A 23,637-nucleotide genomic window follows, 5' to 3' on the forward strand; every position below is an offset into this window, starting at 1 on the left:
AGATATCATGTATTGTATGATAATTTTCATTCTTGTATTGACAATCGAAGCAGCCTATATGCCTAATGTATATTAATATAAGTTAGCTAAATGGTAGCTTACATATGTATGCTGATAGGTGATAATATGTTCAATGAGATATGTTGCATTTCAGATTCTAGTTTACTTTGCAGTATATGTTGATATGTATACCAAGTATGAACACTGTACATCCTGGATTAAGTTCTTCCTTTTTCGGATTGATGGTCTCATATAACTAGTAAACCACCTGTTAAGACAAAGAATACCAAACTTGCAATATCAACCCCGTAAAGGTCGAGTTCAGACCAAAACAGGCCTAGCCGGCCTGCTTCGAGCAAGCAGTGGCCCAGGTTTGGCCCATCACGCATGGGTCGAATTTGGGCCCATGACTACTTATTCGACTGACTGTGCGCGCAGCCTTGTTCCTGATTTTAGCATTTCCGAATTCTGTCATAAAATAACTTGCAAGCATTAATTAATTAGGATTATCTACTGCTTTCGATTGATAGAGACAAACACGACAAGAAACGTAGTTGCTATAGGATATCCTTTAAAAATAAGAATGAGATGAGCCTCGCCGAATAAAAACACAGATTGCGGGGCCCTCAGTAAATACTTGTTTTAAATTACTTAGAATTCAGGAGGGCCGCTTAGTGAATTCCGTGGCCTTTCCAAAAATAATAACGCGATAGTCTTTTTAGGCGCGTGTTTAATAATTTATTTTCTTAAGACTTAGGGTGTGCATTTCATGCGACCCAAATCCAAATCCCAAAACGTCAAGTAAGATATGTTCCGGATTGTGGGTGCATTTCATGTGACGCAATCCAAAGACATGTTTTAAGCGACGTTCACATTCCTAATAATGATAATTAATAAAGTGGTTAAAAGATAAAATTTGCACATGGTTCATAATTGTATTTAAAAATCAGAAAAATAAGCCGAATATAACAGCTGAGCGACCGTGCTAGAACCACGGAATTCGGGAATGCCTAACACCTTCTCCCGGGTTAACAGAATTCCTTATCCGGATTTCTGGTACGCAGACTGTAATATAGAGTCATTATTTTTTCCTCGATTCGGGATTAAAATTGGTGACTTGGGACACCCTAAATCTCCCAAGTGGCGACTCTGAAATAATTAAACCAATCCCGTTTCGATTGTCCTTTAATTGGAAAAAACTCCCCCTGCGTCCTCCCGGGCGCGGAAAAAGGAGGTGTGACACTTAACACTGATGGATACTAATTTGGGAACCTAGGGGTAGGGGGCATGGGAGGTGTTATCAGGAATCATTTGGGTAATTGGTTTTATGAAAGGCTCTCCTTTTTATCACTAACAACCTAACTGAATTTAGTGCTCTCTTCCAAGGCCTTAAACTAGCAGTAGAACATAAACTGACTCCCCTAACCATAAATACTTGCTCTATGGAAGTTATCAGAATGTTAAATGATGGCCACTTGCCTTATGATCCTATTATTTCTGAATGCAGGTCTTTAATGAATCGACTGGGGAACCCGGTCATTAGCCATAGCTTCAAGGAGCAGAACCAGGTGGCAGACCTTCTAGCTAAAGGAGCAAAGAGGAAGTTTTTCGATAAAACTTGGTTTTTGATTGTTCCTCTAGTATTTGCCAATAATGCAATATGGCAAATATCCTAGGAACTACATTTAGTAGAAAAACTTTGGAACTGTAATATTAATGGCACTCTATCCAACATTAAAGACAAGGTGAGTTGCTCTGATAGTAAGCACCTACCACTTCTAACCAAGAGGTTGTGAGTTCGAGTCACCCCAAGAGCAAGGTGGGGAGTTCTTGGCGGGAAGGATGCCGAGTTTTGATGAAGCTCAAAGATCAGATCAACTGGAGCTAAGAAGAAGATGAACAAGAAGGTTCTAGAATGAAGAACTCGTTGGAGAGCATGTGAGCTAAAAATGATTGTATATTCCACTACGAAAAAACTAAATAAAAAAAACACAAGTCCTACTTATATACATTGTATATGACAGATGTACTAATCATTTACCACTAACTACTCTAACCACCAATCATATAATAAGTTATAACTAACCTTCAGCTAACTACACCAACTCGCGTGACTGTCATGTGTCACTCTTCTCCTCAATACTCCTCCTCAAGCTAGGTGGTGCAAATAAGTTGAGCACTCCTAGCTTGATCATCAGGTACTCATGTTGTGATCTTCCAAGTGCCTTTGTGAACAAATCTGTTTCTTGGTCTTTAGACATCACATACTTGGTTTTGATAATCCCTTGTTGAATCCTCTCTCTGATGAAGTGTAAGTCTATCTCTATGTGCTTTGTACGCTCGTGAAATATGGGGTTTGCAGCAATTTGAATTGCTGCTTTGCTGTCCCACTGTAACTCCACTGGCAGCTCAACTTCAGCACCCAGCTCTTTGCAAAGTCCTGTCAACCATGATATTTTTGCAACTCCTGCTGCCATGCTCCTATACTCTGCCTCTGCAGAGCTTCTTGAGATTGTGCCCTGTTTCTTGGACTTCCATGACACTAAAGAATTTCCCAATTTCATCACATATCTTGTTACTGATCTCCTAAAAACAGGACATGATGCCCAATCAGCATCACAGAATGCTGTCAACTTAGAGTACTATTTGGAACTCATCAGCAACCCCAAGCGTGGTGCTCCTTTGATATATGTCACAACCCTTATAGCAGCTTCCATGTGAGACTTCTTAGGACAATGCATGAACTGTCTTAATACATGGACTGCATAGCATATATCTAGCCTAGTCATAGTAAGATACAACAACTTTCCCACTAATCTCTGATATGGCCCTAAGTCTACCAGTTTTTCATCCTCTTTCAAGTTCAAGTGTTGATCATATTCCACAGTAGTAAATCTTTGGTTGCATTCCATTGGTGTAGTCACAGGTTTTGAGCCTGCCAATCCAAGGTCAGTAATTAACTCTATTGCAAATTTTCTTTGGTTCATCAATATTCCTTCCTTGGACAACTCGATCCCAAGGAAGAACTTCAACTCTCATAGGTCCTTGATCCTAAAATTACCCTGTAGCATGGTCTTTGCCTCAGAAATCAATGCTTGATCATTCCCAGTTATGAGGAGATCATCTACATATACCAAGATTATGACTAATCTTGTTCCTTGCTTCTTTGTGAACAAGGAATAGTCAAAGTGACTCTATACAAAACCAGAATTTAGCAATGCCTCAGTTAATTTGAGGTTCCATTGCCTTGAAGCCTGTTTTAACCCATATAGGGATTTGTGCAGCCTACACACCTTCTCCCCCTGGCTGAGAAATCCCTGGGGTGGACACATATATACTTATTCAGTGAGGTCTCCTTGGAGAAATGCATTATTATAAACGTCCATTTGATGCAAATTCCAGTTGTTGGCTGCAGCTAAAGCTATAACTACCCTGACTGTCACCATTTTGACTATAGGGGAGAAAGTTTCCTGATAGTATAGGCCTTCTATTTGATTGTAACCCTTAGCTACTAGCCGTGCCTTGTACCTTTCAACCTCTCAATTGGCCTTATACTTTATCTTGAACACCCACTTGCACCCAATAGGAGTCTTCCCTGCTGGCAAATCTACCATAGTCTAGGTCTTGTTGTCCTTGAGTGCATTTAACTCCTGATGCATAGCATCAAGCCATTTGGGGTCTAATGCAGCCTCCTCATAAGTCAAAGGCTCTCTAATGCTGGTAATTTTGGACAAATAGGACTGATGCTTGACTGAGAAACCTGCATGAGTCAAATAGTTATGCATTGGGTATTTGCAAAGCTGCTGCCCTTCAGACCTTGTCAAGGAACCATTGCAGACATAATCTTGTAGCCACACAGGCTCCTTAGTAGTCCTGTTTGACTTCCTTAATGAGGGACCCACAGGAACAGGTGTATCTTGTTCTGAAAGAGGTAACTACTGAGCTGGAGTGTCTTATGAGAATAAGGGAAGTGGTGATAAAGGTTGTGTATCAGCAATGTGGTTGTCTGCAATAGGTGGCATTACTGAAAGGGATGCATCATCATCATATGTGTTGATCCGCACAGGAATAGCATCAGTAGTGACTGGATAATGCAGTACACCATTAGGGAAAAGCTGCAATTTTCCTTCCTTAAGTAGTTGAAATGGAAAGATATGCTCCATAAACTTGAAATCCCTGCTTACAAAGAAAGAGTTAGTTAAAATATTATACAGTGTGTATCCCTTCTGGGATAATGAATATCCCATCAACACAGCTCCAACTGATCTAGCTGCAAACTTATCCTTTTCTCCCACAACCTTAGCAAAGCATAGACATCCTATGGTTCTCAGGTGCTTTAAAGATAGCACTCTTCCATACAACATCTCAAAAGATGATTTTCCTAACAACACTGATAGAGGCAACCTGTTTATGACATAAATGGTTGCTTGCACACATTCCCCCCAAAATTTGAGAGGTAAATAGCCTTGCAATCTAATGGCCCTAGCCACTTCTAGTATGTGTCTTTATTTCCTCTCCACTACCCTATTTTGTTGTAGAGTATGAACACATGAACTCTGGTGAATCATTCCATAAGATTAAAACAAACTGTGGCATTCAGAATTGAAAAACTCAGATCCATTGCCACTTCTTATTACTTTCACAGTCACAGCAAATTGAGTCTTTATTAAGGCTAAAAATTGTCTCAAACATACAACCACATCACTCTTGAGCCTTAGTAAGTAAATCCATGTCATTCTGCTGCAATCATTTACTATAATAAGGAAAAATCTATGTGTTTGTACTCTATATGGACCCCAGACATCTACATGAATCAATTGAAACGGTTTATCTGATCTACTTGTACTCTTAGGGAATGGCAATCTGCCTTATCTAGCCAAAGGACAGATTATGCATTCCTTTATTTCATCACTACTAGTTTTGAACTTCATGTTTGGAATTTGTCTCACTACTCTATCTGGAGCATGTCCAAGTCTTCCATGCCACACCTTTAAGTCCTCCTCCTGCACAGTCGATTTCTGAAGATGTATATTTGCAGCCTTGCTTCAAGTTTCTGATGCTGCAAGTTGTACAAACCTTCTAGTTCCTTACCAATCCCCTTCACCTTCCCACTGTAAAGGTCCTGCATTATCCAGAAGTCATGATAAAATGATATAAAACATCTTAAATCCCTTGTGAGCTTGGACACAGACAAGAGATTATATTTAAAATTTGAACATACAAAACATTCTTAACAGTATTGTTTTCACCAATTCTACTCTCTCCAGTACATTAAACATCAAGTGAAGTACCATCAGGTAAATATACCTTTGGTGCGTTGCCTAGGATATATGTGTTTATCTTGTCAAGTAGCTCTCTGGTGTGAACCATGTGGTTGGTTGCACCAGAGTCTACTATCCAATTCTCATCTTTAACCTTTTCATTTGTAACAAAGATCTTAGATGTACCTACAAAGCTTGTATTTTCACATGTCCCTGTACTGATCAGCTTCAATATTTGGTCATATTGCTCTTGAGTAAACATGATTGGCCTTCCTCCTTGTGCTACATTTGCAGCAGATGTGTTGATCACTTGTTGTGCCTCCTGTGTAGTTGTATTGGTCATCTGCTTTGTCATTGATTGTTGTTCCTCCTATATGGTTGCATTGGCCATAGGTCTTTGAAGAAAACCTGTTGTCTTCTTCTTCATTTTGAAATCGACTGGATAACCATGCAGCTTGAAGCAAGTGTCTCTTGTGTGTCCTTTATAGTTGCAGTAATCAAAGAATAGATTTCCTCGTCTAGGCTTATAATTGTTCCTTGAATTCATGCCTTTGTTGGTGAATAGTGTTGTTCCATCTCTAATGTCTATAGACTAAGAGAACCTTCCCAAAGCTCTTTGGCTTTCTTCAGAAACTATCATGGAGTATGCTTTGTTAACTGTAGGAACAGGGCTCATCATCAATATTTGACTCCTAGGTTGGCTATATGTTTCATTTAGCCCCATAAGGAACTGCAACAGCCTTTGATACTCAAAATGTTCAAAATAACTCTTAGATTCTAGGCAGTCACGCCCAGGGCATAGCATCAATGCATCATATTCCTCCCAGAGGTCTGTCAATTTGGAGAAATATGCATAAACTAATGAAATTCCCTGCGATAAGGTTGCAATTTCCTTGTGCAGGAAGAAGATGCGAGATCCATTTACCTTATCATACCTATCCTTCAGATCAGTCCAGACCTTGTGTGCACTAGATTTGTAGACAATTCCACTAAGTAATTCTGTGCTCACAACATTCATAATCCATGACAAAACTATTGCATTACATTTCTCCCAAAACTCATGCAAGGATCGATCAAACTTATCCTTAGTACATCGTCCATCAACAAACCCTAGCTTACTCTTACCAATTAGACCTATTTTCATATATCTACTCCACAATGCATAGTTTTCAGATCCAGTTAGTTGAATAGAGATCAAGGAAGTACCTGGAGTATCACATGGCTGTAAATACAATGGATGATGATGATCTATGTTTGTTGTTGTGCTTGTTCTAGTTGAGGTTTCTTCTCCATTCACCATTGCCAACAGATTCAGGTGATGTTACTCTCAGATTCAAGGAATTATAGATTCACAAATCAAAAAACAGAAACTAGGTTAACTGCTTGAGGAAAAACTCGAGCAATCAGCAACAAAATGATTCTGCAGAAAGCAGAAGATATCCACCACAACGATCGTGTATTTAGCCCCTGGGCTCTGATACCATGATGAAGCTCAAAGTCAGATCAACTAGAGCTAAGAAGAAGATGAACAAGAAGGTTCTAGAATGAAGAACTCGTTGGAGAGCATGTGAGCTGAAAATGATTGTATATTCCACGACGAAAAAACTAAATACAAAACACACAAGTCCTACTTATATACATTGTATATGACAGTTGTACTAATCATTCACCACTAACTACTCTAACCACCAATCATATAATTAGTTATAACTAACCTTTAGCTAACTACACTAACTCGCGTGATTGTCATGTGTCACTCTTCTCCTCAATAAGTTTCTATTGGAAACAACCTCTCTATCCTAGGGTAGGGGTAATGTCTGCGTACACACTACCCTCTTCAGACCCCACTTGTGGGATTATACTGGGTTGTTGTTGTTTGTTTGTTGTCTATCCAACATTACTGACCACCTGGACAACTCTACAAACATACTTGCTCTGTAATTATATTTTGTTTAATTAAGTACCTAGTTTACCAAAAATAAAAAAGAAATATTTGAATTACTCCTCTGAGAGAGAAGTTATATTATTTCTATGGTCAGGGGAGCTAGAATATAATTCGATCGAACACAATAGCTTTGATTCACACCTTGTTTTGTCATAAATAATTTGTTGAATACATGCAAATTATTTAATTTAAAATTCAATAACTTAAAAAGATTAGAATCCCGAACTCATAATCTTCAAATCATGGTTCAGCCTATGCCAACTATGCAGGTATATTAAAATAGCCATTGCACTAGAGATACAGAAGAGATGCACAATAGATTCAGCCATCTTCCAAGGAATATAAAAAATATAGTTTTAAAATCCCTAAAATATATCAAAAGAAAGAAACTTTTAGAAGACACTTTAGCCAGTAGAGACGGAAACGAGATCCAATCATGAGTTTTCCCACTCATATCACTAATAACAAACAAAAAAAAGGAACTGATGAAAAAAGTAAAAGTAGTTGTCATATTTCTTATTAGAGCTCTATGCCACGTCCTTAGTTGTTAACTAAGTACACGTGCGGCACTTGACAACTCGCTCACGATCTTGCACAAATTGCTCACGTTCTTGCTATGCCAAGTCAGCCTACTACCTTTAAGACAGTTAAGAGAATGGTAGAAAGAACACAAGAGAATTGTTCAAGGAAGCTTTGTATTAGAGAGAACTTGAATTGTTTGCTTGATGAATTACAAATGAATGACCCCCTTTATATACTAGTCTCCTAGGGGCTAGTGTGTAAATATTAATTATTACACAAGTCCTTGATATTTACAAGATAAGGGCTTTTTCTAGAATTCTCTACAAGCCTAGAAGATTCCAAGGACTTTCCTAGCAAATCCATAAGGATCTAGGTTTTTCCTAAGGAAATGTCCATACCTCTCTAGAATCTTCTAAAAAATGCTAGCCTTATTCTTATGTAAGCTTCCACATGGCATTAATATATGTCAAATGGCGCCTATGTGGCATGATGACATGGCGGGTCATCACACTCTCCCTCACCCAATATTGCGACGACCGCGGCGTAATGCTGCTGCATAAACTCTCGGATCTTATCTTTGAATTTCCACAAGTCTTCATATCGTTCCCATGTGGCCTCCTCCGGTGATTGCCCTTTCTAATGGACGAGGAACATAGCGGTGGCTTTTTGCCCTTGTTTTTGCTTGGCCTGGTAATCTATGATAGCCTCAATCTCCTGATCATGCGAGGCGGTGATAGTCATTGGTGCCTGACTTGGTTGGCCCCTACTCGGATCATCCTTATCTTCATGATATGGTTTAAGCATGTTGGCATGGAAGACAGGGTAGATCTTAAGATACGATGGCATGTCAAGCTTGTATGAGATCTTTCCTACCTTGGCGATGATCTTAAATGGCCCCTCATACTTGCGAATCAAATTTTGATGCATGCCCCGTAGTGCCTTGAACTGTCTTGGGTTAAACTTCACCATGACTATGTCCCCAACTCCATAGTATGTGGGACGCCGCTTACGGTCCGCAGACTTCTTCATCTTCTTAGTTGCCTTATCCAAGTAGGACTTAGCAATGTCGAGCTGCTCCTCCCATCCTTTAGCCATATGATAAGCTCCCAAACTCTTTCCCTCGAATGCGGCTGGTAATGAATGTGGAGTTTGTGGTTGTTGGCCTGTTGCTAGCTCAAATGGTGTCCGCCCAGTGGACTCACTCCGCTGCAAGTTATAAGAGAATTGGGCGATGTCTAGGAGCTTTGCCCAATCTTTCTGATGCGCGCTTACATAATGCCTCAAGTAGCATTCTAGTAAGGCATTGACTCGTTCCGTTTGTCCATCCGTCTGTGGGTGGAAACTAGTAGAAAAGTGCAGTTCCGTGCCAAGTATGTCGAACAACTCTCTCCAAAAGTTCCCAGTGAAGCGGGGGTCTCGATCACTAATGATATGCCTTGGTAAGCCCCAATACTTTACCACGTTCTTAAAGAATAGCTTGGCGACTTCCTTAGCTGTGCAACCCGGTGAGGCGGGCATGAAGGTGGCATATTTGGAAAATCTATCCACGACCACCATAATAGTACCATAACTATCAGACTTCGGTAGGCAAGTGATAAAGTCCATAGTCACGCTCTCCCATGGACGCTCTGCAACTGGTAGTGGCTCCAAAAGTCCTCCGGGTTGTTGTTGTTCAATCTTGTCCTGGTGACAGACAAGACAAGTTTGCACATAACACTCTATGTCATTTTGCATGCGTGGCCAATAGTAGACTGACTCAACCAAGGCCCTAGTGCGACGTTGACCTGGATGACCAGCCCACATTGTGTCATGACTCTCCCTTATGATCCGTCGTCTAATGTCTCCAAACTTAGGAACGTAGACCCGCCGACCTGTGGTAAGTAGTAGGCCGTCTTCTATCCAAAACCGTCTCGTCTTGCCTTTGTTAGCTAACTCGATAAGTTGTCTGGCTGTTGGATCATGCTGCATGCCTTCTTTTATAGCCTCCCGAATGTCCCATCTCGCTGAAGTGATTGCAGCAAGCTCGGCTTTTCGGCTTAAGGCATCAGCTACAACATTACCTTTTCCCGGCTTATACTCCAGCGCATAATCAAACTCGGCTAAGAAATCCTGCCACCTAGCCTGCTTTGGTGTGAGCTTCTTCTGTGTTTGAAAGTAGCTAGTAGCCACATTATCAGTCTTGACCACGAACCTCGACCCGAGCAGAAAATGTCTCCATGCACGAAGGCAATGCACAATGACAGTCATTTCCTTCTCTTGTACCGTGTAACGCCGCTCCATCTCATTTAACTTGCGACTCTCAAATGCTATGGGATGCTTATCCTACATCAGGACACCTCCAATGGCAAAGTCTGAGGCATCTGTGTGCACCTCAAAAGTCTTGGCAAAGTCAGGTAACGCCAAGACTGGCTCCTCTGTTACAGCTGTCTTAAGGCCTTCAAATGCCTTTTGACAATGCTCCGTCCAAACCCATGGCTTGTTCTTCTTTAGCAACTCAGTCAATGGTGCGACCTTTGCTGAGTATCCACTGATGAACCGGCGATAGTAGTTAACAAGGCCAAGGAAGGATCTCAACTCAGTTACCTTTATGGGTGCCTCCCACTCCTGGATAGCACGTACCTTAGCATCGTCCATGCGTAGCTCGCCATTGCTAATGACATGGCCCAAGAAGTGCACCTTTGATTGCGCGAACTCACATTTCTCCCTCTTGATGTATAGCCTGTTCTCTCGCAAGACTTGGAAAACCTTTCTTAAGTGCTCCATGTGCTCCCCCAAGGTGTTGCTGTAGATGACTATGTCGTCTAGGTAGACTACTACGAACTGATCAAGGTAGGGATGGAAGATCTTGTTCATAAGGGTGCAAAATATAGCCGGTGCATTAGTTAAGCCGAAGGGCATCATCAACCACTCAAAGGCTCCATATCTCGTCACACATGCTGTCTTTGGCTCATCCCCTTCCGCAATGCGAACTTGGTAGTAGCCCTTTCGAAGATCCACCTTGGTAAAGTATTTGGCTTGCCCAAGTCTATCGAACAAGTCAGCAATGAGCGGGATTGGGTACTTATTCTTCATGGTGGCCTTATTAAGTGCTCGGTAGTCTATGCACAAACGCAATGATCCATCCTTCTTCTTCTGGAACAATACTGGTGCGCCGAAAGGTGCCTTTGATGGGCGAATATGACCAGCATCCAACAACTCTTTCAATTGTTTCTTGAGCTCCTCCAGCTCGGGCGGTGCCATACGATATGGGGCAAATGCGGGTGGTTTAGCCCCTGGCTCCAACTCAATCTTGTGATCCACCTATCGCCTAGGCGGCAAGTGCTTAGGCAACTCCTCGGGCATGACATCCTTGTTCTCCTCAAGCAACTTCTCTATGCAAGGCGACACTGTCTCTTGAAAATTCTTGTCTTCCTCTAGACTTGCAATGGTTGCCACGAATGTGGGCTCCCCCTTCTTGATCCCCTTGACAACCTGCATAGCTGAGAGTTGTGCTTGGATCTGTCCGTGTGGCATAGTCATTGTAGGTACCATGCAAGCTCCTTCTCGCTCCATAACCAAAAGACGTTGGAGGTAGGGGTCGATTAAAGTATGACAATGTCTAAAGAACTCTTGCCCCAGTATGATGTCAAAGATATCCATAGCGGTTACGGTAAAGTTTGTCATACCTTTCCAAGTTCCCAATTTGACACCAACTCCATTAGCTACCCCACGAGCATTCTGTATCTCGGCATTCACGGTCTTGACGCGAGAGTTGGTTGGAGCAAGCTTCAATTCCAGTCTCTTTGCGGCAGCCTCAGTCACGAAATTATGAGTTGCTCTAGTGTCCACCATTGCACGAGCGGGCTTGTTGTTGATGGTGAGATCCACGTACTGATTGCCATTCTCGGTAGGTTGGATAGCTTGCTTCGTGACAGCACCATATAATCTGATCATACCCAACTATGCGGTTCCCGGACTCTCTCCTTGTGGCTGCTCCTTCCGCTCACGTACCATGGCACTGAGGCTCTTGAGGTCAGGACAATTCCTGAAGCCATGTGGCCCTCCGTATATATAGCATCCCTTCTTCTCGACTTGTGCCTTCTTCTCGGCGTAGCTCTGACGGCCACTCGACTCTTTGAAATCTTGAGTCTTGGAGTATTGTTGTTGTATCTCCTTGCCTTTGCCACGGTCTCCCCCACCTTTGACATTGTTAACCTTTGACTCATTGCCATTACCTTTGTCATGCTTGTCATGCCTGAAGTCCATCAATGATTCGGCCTCCACTATGGCTTGGTCTATATCAGTGACTTGTCGGCGTTGCAACTCCTGCTTAGCCCAATTTTGCAACCCGTCCATGAAGTGGAACAACAAGTCATCATTGGTCAGGTTGGGGATTTGAAGCATAAGGGTAGTGAACTCCTTGACATAGTTACGTATGCTCCCTGTTTGCTTCAATTCCCTAAGCTTGCGCCTTGCCTCGTACAAGACATTGTTTGGAAAGAATTGTCGCTTGAACTCCGCTTTGAACTGATCCCATGTGCTAATAGTACCTAGACCTTTATCCATGTTGTCCATCTTCCTTCTCCACCATAGCATGGCAGTCTCTAAGAGGTACAATACCGTAGTATTGATCTTGGCCTCGTCGTCCCTCACTTTGTCGTGCCTGAAGTAGTTCTCCAAGTGCCAAAGGAAGTTTTCTACTTCTTGTGCATCACGAACACCTTTGAACACCGGGGGTTTAGGAGCCTCGATTTTGGCCTCCCTCGTCACCACAACATTGCTGGCTACCTCGGTCATGCCAGCATTGACATGCTCCTCGAGTGACTCTATCTTTGCCTTCATAGCATCGATAGTACTCAAAGCCTCCATGAGTCTGCACTCTAAGGCAGTGATGGTTTGCCTTAGTTCCATCTCAGTCTGTGTACGTCCCTCCAAGTCATTTCGGATACTCTCAATCTCTTCAAGAGTGTGCCCCTCAAGAACATTAAGGGTGCCTTCCACCTTCCCCAAGCGTTGGCCAAATATCTCCACGGCATCCATCCCCGCGTTCATCTTCATCACCCACTCTTTACCAAGCGAGACGTCCTCTGGAAGGACCTCCACTTCATCCTCGCTCGCCTCAGTGGCAGATGGTTCTTGGGATGTAAGCCCTTCGTTTGACACAACCTCATGTGGCACCTCCTGGCTCTTGTTGGTGGCATTCCTCTATTTGCTACGACCGCTCTTGCCAGCAGCATCCTGGATGACGTTGGCTTGGGTGTTGGCAACGTTAATTTCTCCGCCATTCGCCATTCCCTTAGTTGAAACCTTCGCTCTGATACCACGTTGTCACGTCCTTAGTTGTTAACTAAGTACACGTGCGGCACTTGACAACTCGCTCACGATCTTGCACAAATTGCTCACGTTCTTACTATGCCAAGTCAGCCTTACTACCTTTAAGACCGCTAAGAGAATGGTAGAAAGAACACAAGAGAATTGTTCAAGGAAGCTTTGTATTAGAGAGAACTTGAATTGTTTGCTTGATGAATTACAAATGAATGACCCCTTTATATACTAGTCTCCTAGGGGCTAGTGTGTAAATATTAATTATTACACAAGTCCTTGATATTTACAAGATAAGGGCTTTTCTAGAATTCTCTACAAGCCTAGAAGATTCCAAGGACTTTCCTAGCAAATCCATAAGGATCTAGGTTTTTCCTAAGGAAATGTCCATACCTCTCTAGAATCTTCTAAAAAATGCTAGCCTTATTCTTATGTAAGCTTCCACATGGCATTAATATATGTCAAATGGCGCCTATGTGGCGGGTCATCACATCTAACTCCTAAATAATTTTAGCTCTTTAGATGAAATGTAAGCTAAGTTCTAAATAATTTAAAAGTCTTCGATATTATTTGTTAGTCTAGCAATATATACAAATTGATTGTACTAATATTCAATCAACAAGTTCAAATTAGTTGGGATACAATCCGTTATGTACTAAAATTATTCTTCTAAAAAAAGATATGTACTTATTTTAGTATCGTGCGTAGTTCTTTCAAGGTAAAAAGAGTGTATCCTAACTTAGGTACTAGAATTGATTGTACTTTTGTACGAGTTAGTTACATACATTAAACCAAACAAAGAGATTGATTGGTTACGAGATAAGTAGGAATCTGAATTGGACAGGAGAATATCCAGCGAAAGTCTCCTAATTTTTAGTTACCATACATTCAATCCAACTATATAAAGTTAAGAAAGACAGCAAAAAGTTAAAACTCCATTATTGAAAAGTTTAAAACACATTACGCATACCAAAGAAAGGCTTTGAGAGGGAGGAAGGAAACAGCTTCCTTCCAACCAAACTTCCAGTCAAAGAAATATATTCTAATATTCTTTTAAATGGAAAAACAAGAAAAAGAGCCAAAGCCTTCGGATGATTCAAATTCAACACCTAAACCTAATACAAATACAAACACATCCTTAGCTGCAGAGACAGGCATGGTTATACCTTCAATTTCATCGTCATTACTCCCTCAACCTTCTTGGTTCACTGCCAAAAGGTACTCCTTCTTTTTCCCAATTTTGCCTTTTTTTTCCTGTGATTTCTATAATTTGACTTCAAGAAAAATTGAATTTTGTGTTTTTTATACCAATTGGGTTTAAGAAGTTTGAATTTCAATTCTTCTTCAGTCAGTGAATTGCAATTATTAAGGTCAGGCTAATTTCAGAAAAGCATTGTCTGCAACTAACTTCTTGATACCGTTATATGATGGTAGTTAGGGTTGAATTAATTTTCTCTTTATTTCCTTCTTTATTTCTATGGAATTATTGAGTTTTGCACGCAAGTTATTCCTTAATTTTTGGTATTAGATATACTATTGTATTTGATATCTAATTAAAGTAGTCCTAATCCATAATGGTTATAAGGTTGTTCATTATTTTTGCATTTTTGGACATAATTGATATGGTTATTGGATGCTGGAGTGTCAATAAGAATCAAATTTGTTATCCGTAGTGCTTTATCCCTGATATGGTAAACCAATCCCCCACCCCACCCCACAAATCCCCTGCCCCTTAATCCGTCCCCGACCCTTTCCCACTTTGCTCCCTATTGTTTTTTAACTTAATTTGAACTATTTGCTTATGACATATCTGCTGCGACTTATCAGGTTACTTGCCGTATTCTGTGTGATCAACTTGTTAAACTATGTGGACCGTGGAACTATTGCGAGCAATGGTGTTAATGGAAGCCGAAAAACTTGTACAAAAACTGGTACATGTTCTCCTGGCAGCGGAATTCAGTAAGAATTCTTTTGAAATTTGTTCTCTTTCCTCTCTAGTCCTGCTTAACTCTGAAGCTCTAGATTTATGTTCTCTGCCTGGCACATGTTTGATACTATGTTTTTTTCCTGTTCTTCATTTTCTTCTGTTGATTTACTAATGCTTATAATTGAGTGTTCAATTGTTTCCTGGATGATGTACCTTGACATTCTCTTGGATGATTACTTTTCCTTGCCAAATTTAATGATTGAACTATTTTAGTTACATATCCTTATCGTCTGATCATGCGCTACCTTCTGTCTGTTTCCAGGGGTGATTTTGATTTGAGTAATTTTCAGGATGGTGTCATATCATCTGCTTTCATGGTTGGGCTTCTGGTGGCATCTCCAATATTTGCCTCATTATCCAAGAGGTAAGGCGCATTACATTACAAGCTAGATATTTTGGTGCAGATATATTTCATACTTTAGAACATTCACTTTGGGAAGTTTATTTACTGCGCCCGAACAGATATATGCATTACATTTAACAATTGAAGTCATTTTTATATGGTTTGGAACACGTGAAACATTTCTCTTCATGTTACCAATTACAACAACAACAACAACAATCACCAAGTAGAATCCCACTAGTGGGATATGGGGAGGGTAGGATGTACGCAGACCTTACCCCTACCCCGAAGGGATAGAGAGGTTGTTTCCGGGAGACCCTCGGCTCAGAGACAATTAGGTCCGTAACCACAACAGAAACCAGAAAAATCGTATCAGCATCGTAAAATACAACAAATAAATGGAAAGGCCAAAATGTGAAATACAACAAAAATAAAAATCGCTACCAGACTACTAAAAGAATAAAATAAAAATTATGGAACACAACAAAAATCGCTAGCATTCCTAGACAAAACACTATCAGACTAGCCGGTGCAGCGAGGAGAAACGCTCGACTACCCTCTAACCTACAACCCTAATGCTCGACCTCCACACCTTCCTATCAAAGGCCATATCCTCGAAAATTTGAAGATGCGCCATGTCCTGCCTAATAACCTCGCCCCAGTACTTCTTAGGCCACCCTCTACCTCGTCTCGTAACTGCCAGAACCAAACGCTCACACCTCCTGGTCGGAGCATCTGGGCTCCTCCTCCACACGTGCCCGAACCACGTAAGCCTCGCTTCACGCATCTTGTCATCCACGGGAGCCACGCCCACCCTCTCCCGAATAACCTCATTCCTAATCTTATCCATCCGAGTGTGCCTGCACATCCATCTCAACATCCTCATTTCTGCTACTTTCATCTTCTGGATATGTGAAATCTTGACTGGCCAACACTCAGCCCCATACAACATGGCCGGTCTAACCACCGCTTTGTAGAACTTACCTTTAAGTTTCGGTGGTACATTCTTGTCACATAGGACTCCAGACGCTAACCTCCATTTCATCCACCCCACCCCGATACGGTGCGTGACATCCCCGTCGATCTCCCCATCTCCCTGGATAATAGACCCTAGGTACTTGAAACTCTCTCTCTTAGGGATGACTTGCGAGTCAAGCCTCACTTCCACATCTGCTTCCCACGAAACGTCGCTAAACTTACACTCCAAATATTCCGTCTTGGTCCTACTCAACTTGAAACCTTTAGACTACAGGGCCTACCTCCATTCCTCTAGTCTCACATGAGAAATATATCATCAGCGAACAACATACACCAAGGCATCTCCCCTTGAATATGGTATGTCAGTGCGTCCATCGCCAGGGCAATCATGTTACCAATTAGTTTGACATAGTTCTTTTACTATATCCCAAATTACTTTACCCTTATCATATGTAGAAATGTTTTATTTAAACTGACTTAAGATTATGCCCTTTTGAATTAGAATGTCATACTCTATTGTTTAATGTCCACTTCTCTAAAACTAAGACTTGGTAAGACTTATATTAGTTACAAGAAACTCAATTTTCCCACTATTACTCTGTTTAAAATTGGAAAAAAAACGGATAACCGCTATAATTTTTTACCTTTTCACCCATGTTTTATTAAATAATCCATTTTTCAGAACTCTGAAATAAACTATTCCAAGGTCAATGTTTTCCTCCCATAAATCATGTAAAGTCAAATTGTTGCATTCAATTTGAAGTAGATAGATTAATACTTGATGTACACTTTAACTTCACGAACATGGTTACTTATAAGATGTATATCGCCTATAGGTGGAAGACATTTTGACCATATGCTCTTGAATTGCTTGTTGGTAAAAGGTAAAAAAAACCTTGGTAATTGCAACAGACAATTTAACTGACAAGTTTAGTTCAAGCAAACTACACTGCATTACAATGTTTACCTCTTAATTTTGGCATACCTGGAGATGCTATTCTTTCTATTATGCTGTCAGAGTTGAAGTAAAACTTCGTCTTTTTTCTTGATCAGTTTGCGGCTTTGAGATATTTGCTAGGAATATATCAGGCAGAAGTTCACTAGGGAAAGGAAGAATACTTGAGTAGTCTGCATTTTCTTTGCTCCTTTAGTTGCTTGATTTTCTTACTTGTGTGCTCGTTAAATCGACAGTGTCAATCCATTCAGACTTATTGGAGTTGGACTGACAGTGTGGACGCTAGCTGTTGCTGGTTGTGGTTTGTCAATTAATTTCTGGTTGATTGCAACATGCAGAATGTAAGTCTAACCATGTTACTCTTCACAAGCTCTCCTGTATTACTTGCAAATGTTATCGGAGTGATGGGGTGGGTGGAGGGAAGCTTATCGTTTTTAAAAAAAAATTAATATGTTTCCTTTTTCAGGTTTGTGGGTGTTGGTGAGGCATCTTTCATAAGCCTTGCTGCTCCTTTTATTGATGATAATGCCCCTGTTGCTCAGGTTTGGTTTTTTAAATTAATGATTTTTGTGACTGGGCTAACTTCCAGTAAATGCCACATGCTATACTGCTGGTCTTTTATTTCTATATTAAGGCTGTTTATATTCTGGCTAGATTTGAATTTTGTGGTGCTTTTTTATTTTCTATTGCTAATATGATGTGTTGTTGTTCTGCATATACTTACATTTCATTAATGTTGCAACAATTTAAGCTTACACCAGTTATGTGTATGATAAGAAATGAACCTTTGGGTTGAACTCAACCCCAAAAGCTAGCTTAAGAGGTGAGGATTGCCCAAAACCAAATAAGGAGACAACAACCCATTTCCTTCACCAATGAGGGCACCTAACACCGCCCCCATCCCCCCACCCTCCGGCGCACCTATAATTGAAATTTTGGAGCATGGGAAAATAACATGGGTTCCATATTTGGGTAAACCAAGAAAAGGAATGAGTTTGGCTCTAATACGATGATAAGAAATGTACTTTTGCATCTTGTATATTTTCTGCATGCTTATTCTCCTCTTATCTTTTTTGCAGAAAACAGCATGGCTGGGAATATTTTACATGTGTATACCAGCTGGGATAGCTGTTGGCTATGTATATGGTGGACTGGTGAGCTCACTCTTCAGTGCTTAAGTTTAATATTTTCTTGTGGAATGTGATCCATTGTGCATACCAAGTTTTACCAAACTCTCCGCACTGTGATAGGTTGGCAATCATCTTAACTGGCGTTGGGCATTTTGGATCGAGGCAATACTTATGCTTCCCTTTGCAGTTTTAGGTTTATTTATGAAACCATTGCAATTAAAAGGTAATGCTAAATTAGTCTGTTCATCTTATTCTATATACATTTTCTGATATGTTCCAAGTCTTTATACAGGATTCTCTCACACCGGATCTAAAAAACCATTGACTTCTCCCCTGACTGCTCCAGAAGAAGGTAGTGCCTATTATCACAGACTCTTTGTCTACCTAGAGTAAGAGGGGTGTCTGATTCTTGTCCTAACTTTGATCAATTTGCTCTCCATGCCCTACCTTCTCTTGATTTTGTGCTTCAGAGTTTCACTCTGCTCAACTTTGTTACTTTGTGAAAGAAAATGATGTTTGGAAGAGTCTTTGTTTTGAAAGAAAATGTTAAAATGTTTTTAGTCAATGATAAAAGAACTAGGGACCCAGTCGAACTCCTCGCTTGCTAAAATGGAAAAGCTATTTTTCGGGACTTTTGTGCTTAGAATTTGTCCATAAATATCTTTTGTAGTAATCAAAGAAGTTTAGGATAATCCAAAAATAAATAAATATGCCGTAGCTTGCAGTTCTTCATTCTTATCAGCTTGATACTAGTCTTTGTAAGGGGTTTGACATCTTGATATAAATATAGTAATAAGTCAAAGTGGTGGGAAATAGGTTAAGATAATTCAACAACAAACAGTTGTATGGTGCAATTGAATGAAGATTTATTGGCTATCCTCTTGTATCTGTGAGCTTGACCATTGTTCTTAGCTTTTTTTCCCCTTTAGGTGTTCTGTTTACACTTGTCATGGTGGTTTCTTGAATGCACAATAATTTGACCCCAACTCTTGTCATTAATGCAGCTGTTTCAAATTGTAACCATGGTTTGTTACCATCACAGGAAGATTCCAAGGATGGGTAAGGAACCTTCATATAACCGGTCAGATGCTGTTACTGGTCTTAAGACAGCCAACATTATCACCATCCCTGCAAACATGATTAGCAAAAGCAATACGCCTTCTGCTATCACTCATCTGACCTCTTTCTTGTCTACGTTATTTTCTTTTCTTTTCTACAGTTCAAAAAGTGCACCTACTAATTTGAATCAGCTGACAAGATTTTGGAAGGATATGAAGGTGCTTCATCTGGAAAAGGTTTATCTCGTCAATGTCTTAGGTATTTTATTAACTTGCCTTACCTCCAACTATCTCATGCTACGTCTTCTTTGGATGCTGATATTGGAACAAGTTGACGCACATTTTTTGAACGTCTTTACTTCTTTTCTTAAAATAAAAAGATCTCATCTATGCATAAACTTGTTATGCATTGTTGAAATGGTAGGTTTCTACACACTGATTCTCAACTTGAGTGGTTTCTTGCAGGATACATCGCATATAATTTTGTAATTGGTGCGTATTCCTATTGGGGACCAAAGGCTGGTTATAACATATACCATATGGTAAGCTCTTGGAGCCACTATTCCACTTCACAATAAGTTTATATTTGCATGATTCTATTGATTGTTGTCTTTCTCTGACCCTTGGTTTCACATTTGGAAGTTACTGTATACAAGTGAAATGAGCTTGATTTGACATGCCCCATCCACTTACAATTTTTTCGTTTGTGGACCAATCAAATATCGCAAAAGCATTAAGTTCATGTTAGCTGATTTGCAATTGTTGTCTCCACAGAAAAATGCAGACATGACGTTTGGAGGTATTACTATAGTATGTGGAATATTGGGAACCTTGGCTGGAGGCCTTGTTTTGGATCGAATGAATTCCACAATATCCAATGCCTTTAAGGTGCGTACTTTTGCATTCCTAAGATTCTGTTTAATCTCTAGAAGCATTTCTCATTTAATCTAGTGTCTAATGTGAATATCATTCTTTGTTAATTGTAAAACAAAGAAGACTTTCTCAGTCAGGGGATAAAGAGTGCCCCAGAAGAACTTATTCTTTTGGCTTTTACAACTCTTTCTCCTTGCGTTAATTTACTCAATTCTGCTGTTTTTTAGAAGGATAACCTATGAAGCTCAATTTTGATGTTAATCACACCTATCTTCTCTTCTCTTATTTGTATCTGAATCTTTCAAAACCCTGCTGCTAATGATGTCACTATTATGTACTGCAGCTTCTCTCAGTGGCAACATTTCTTGGAGCAATATTTTGCTTTGCTGCCTTTTGTTTTAAGAACTTGTATGTTTTCATCGCTCTTTTTGCGATAGGAGAACTGCTTGTATTTGCAACACAGGTAATTCTATCATCTAATAAGTATTCTATGTAAAATAGGTTGTTTCTTTGTACAATAGCTCAATGTGGAGTATTACACTAGGGAATGCTTTCTGCAAAATGATTCTTTCCCTACTTTCCTAGTTCCTTTGTATTATTCATATAGGTGATCAAGTGTGTCATTTTCTTTGAGGCAGAAAACGTTATTTAATTACTAAAATTGCCTGGATGGCTGATCTTATTGCCCATGCATCCTTTTCTCTTTCTTCTGAAATTCTGCAAAGAGTAATCGGTCTTTTATTTAGTTACCTGAAACATCTCATTGATTTACGATGATGCTTAAATAGTTGTATTTAAGGTTGGAATTGTTGTATTGAGTGCTTTATTTCATCTTACAGTAAAGCCTCTGACTGCAGGGCCCTGTAAATTATGTCTGTCTCCATTGCGTCAAACCAAGTCTTAGACCACTGTCTATGGCGATGTCTACTGTTTCAATTCACATATTTGGTGATGTACCTTCCTCTCCTCTAGTGGGGGTCGTCCAGGTTTGTGCTTGCTCATTCAAAATGTTGATCTTGTTTTATAACTTGTCTTTCCTTCTTTTCGGAGTTCTTTTTTCCAAAAGATAAACACACACACACACACACACACACAGTACATTGAGAGTTTTCTAGTATATTTTGTCCTCAGGTAGTCTTGAACAAAACACTTCATTAGAAACGAGGGAGGGAAATCAAAATACACGGCCTAAAAAATATTAAGTTCGCTTTCCCTATGTGCTAATGTTAGGAATTACGGCCTATCATAACATCATTATGTTTCCCTTTAGAAAGGACACTTAAATGGGTTGGGTGCACATGCTTGTTCAATCACATCATAACTCATATGTAGAGCGACATTCAAAGCAAATTGAACCTTCCAAGCTTGCTCTTTTAGCAACCCTTCTATATTTTTTGCATGAATGCTCCATATTTGGCATCTCTAGTTGCCTCTCAATATGGATCGCCCGAACTTAGAATCAGCTTAGCACTTGAGATATATTTGTGTCATTTGACTCATTGCAAAATCATTGACACATGAACACAGAAGTCATTATAGAAGGATTAGTTCCGGTGGTGAAATGTACTATCTATATGAGAATTTACTTTCTTTGCCTCCTCTCATAGTAATAAATAAAATAACTTACAATCTGCAATATTAGTTCTGATAAAAGGGAAACCTGTTGTAGTCCCCAGGACTTCAGTTTAGTGGTAAGAGTGCAGCACGTGATGTGTGGGTTAAACGCACATCATGGGTTTGAATCCTGCCGCAAACAAAAGCCTGGTATTTAAGTGGAGAAGGGTATGGGGCCCTCGTGGATTTCTCAGTTATAGAAAAAGGGAAATATGCTGAGTGAGAGCAGGATGATTCTCTTTCTCCTTCAATAGTCTTTTTCTCTCTTTAGTCATGAAAATGGAAGTACAAGCTGCTTTTATTTAAATCTATTGTTTAACATGGTACATGAAAGACATGACAAGCCCCTAGGCTGGCTTCCAAGAACTAGCCTAACCGTTAAATTTAATATTGGACAAGTCAATTATGGTGAAGCAGTAGTAAAAGTTTTTTTTTTTAAATTGTTAGCAGTAGTGAAGTTATGTTGTAACAACTTTATAGTTGATGTTATGGTTCTTGATAACATTGATCAATATTCTTCTACATTTCTCTTTTACAGGACCGCATTGACAATTGGAGAGTAACTGCTTTGATCTTGACATCAATTCTATTTATAGCCGCTGGAATATGGTTTATAGGTATAGTACACTCTGTTAGAACGCCTCAACTCCAAATCTTTATCCTTTAAATGAGGCCTACTTGATGTCACATTGGCAATAGATTTTGGGTTTTTATTGATGAATTATTTTAATGTATTTGTATGTGTAGGCATCTTTCTTCATAGCGTAGATAGATTTGATGAAGATAGTGAGGATCAAGTAAGTGATGCTGAGAGAGCAAACTCACCACCGTTGCTTGAGAAGAAAAGTACTGAACCGATTGAGGTCTCTGTCGAATCCTAATATTTCGTTGTGTAGCTGCCACAAATGAAATGTAAATTCGTTGGTTCTTTTTCTTGATAATTTGTTTTTGGTCAGCTTTCACTTACCTTGACCATTCCTTCTGAGTACCTGTTACCTCCCACCAACACAGTCTGCCCAAAGGCTTAATGTAAATTCTTTATTCTTTTCTGTGTAAATAATGTTGCACTCCATAAAGAGAAGTGGTTGAATTGTTCATATTGATATCATCAAAAGTAGCTACAACATTGAGTTTTGGCTTACCATTCGACGACATTATTTTATATTATTTTCTGTAGTTATAATCTTGCTTTGTTTTTGTCCTTTCGGAAAAGCTTTTATTTTGCATGTTTTCACAATGCAACTATTCATATGAACTAAATAACTTTGCAAGTGACAGAGGAGTAAGATTATTTTTGATCCATTTTGTTCTATTCAGGTCCTAAATCAAAAGATTATTTAAAATATCACAATTATCCCCACGTAAATATACAAGTTTTAACCACAATAGAACCACTTCACAAATATTACACTTAATGCAAGTCTAACAACAATTAAGTCTTTAATCTCAGTTGTTGATACTGCCTACATTGATTATTTGCTTCCATGGTCTGTTGTTCACTACATTGATTCAAAGAGATTTGAAGATAATTTTCTTCCACATGATTTTAGGACTACCCATCTATCATCATATTGTGGCACATACAGTATTACCCGACATGTATAAATTTGTCTAGGGCTTGCAATGATAACATGTTTCTATTTTGCAAAGATGGTTTTACAAGGAGAAAT

At 39.8% G+C, this 23,637-nt stretch overlaps 2 protein-coding genes across 2 annotated transcripts; one reads left to right on the plus strand and one right to left on the minus strand.

Moving 5' to 3' along the window:
* Positions 1-5,853: 5,853 nt before the first annotated feature.
* LOC138877033 (uncharacterized) lies at positions 5,854-6,561 on the minus strand. The gene has a single exon (XM_070156437.1). It carries the CDS (start codon positions 6,559-6,561, stop codon positions 5,854-5,856), a length of 708 nt encoding a protein of 235 aa, XP_070012538.1.
* A 7,395-nt stretch (positions 6,562-13,956) lies between these two features.
* Positions 13,957-23,108, plus strand: LOC104220080 (probable sphingolipid transporter spinster homolog 2). The gene is made up of 16 exons (XM_009770891.2): positions 13,957-14,247; positions 14,857-14,988; positions 15,279-15,380; positions 17,529-17,633; positions 17,759-17,834; positions 18,372-18,446; positions 18,543-18,645; positions 18,715-18,774; positions 19,427-19,481; positions 19,642-19,739; positions 19,946-20,022; positions 20,255-20,368; positions 20,697-20,816; positions 21,211-21,339; positions 22,506-22,584; positions 22,715-23,108. The coding sequence occupies exons 1-16, from the start codon at positions 14,087-14,089 to the stop codon at positions 22,846-22,848; spliced, it is 1,620 nt and encodes a 539-aa protein (XP_009769193.1). The 5' UTR covers positions 13,957-14,086; the 3' UTR covers positions 22,849-23,108.
* Positions 23,109-23,637: the final 529 nt, after the last annotated feature.

Source organism: Nicotiana sylvestris, chromosome 1, assembly GCF_000393655.2.
Source record: "Nicotiana sylvestris chromosome 1, ASM39365v2, whole genome shotgun sequence".
Taxonomy (NCBI): Eukaryota; Viridiplantae; Streptophyta; class Magnoliopsida; order Solanales; family Solanaceae; genus Nicotiana; species Nicotiana sylvestris.

Excerpts from the sequence above, each read along its gene's own strand:
- LOC104220080 (XM_009770891.2), top strand. The coding sequence starts at position 14,087 with ATGGAAAAACAAGAAAAAGAGCCAAAGCCTTCGGATGATTCAAATTCA. Across the intron at positions 19,482-19,641 it reads CAGGAAGATTCCAAGGATGG|TTCAAAAAGTGCACCTACTA; the intron begins GTAAGGAACCTT and ends TCTTTTCTACAG. Across the intron at positions 21,340-22,505 it reads CTCTAGTGGGGGTCGTCCAG|GACCGCATTGACAATTGGAG; the intron begins GTTTGTGCTTGC and ends TCTCTTTTACAG.
- LOC138877033 (XM_070156437.1), bottom strand. The coding sequence starts at position 6,561 with ATGGTGAATGGAGAAGAAACCTCAACTAGAACAAGCACAACAACAAAC.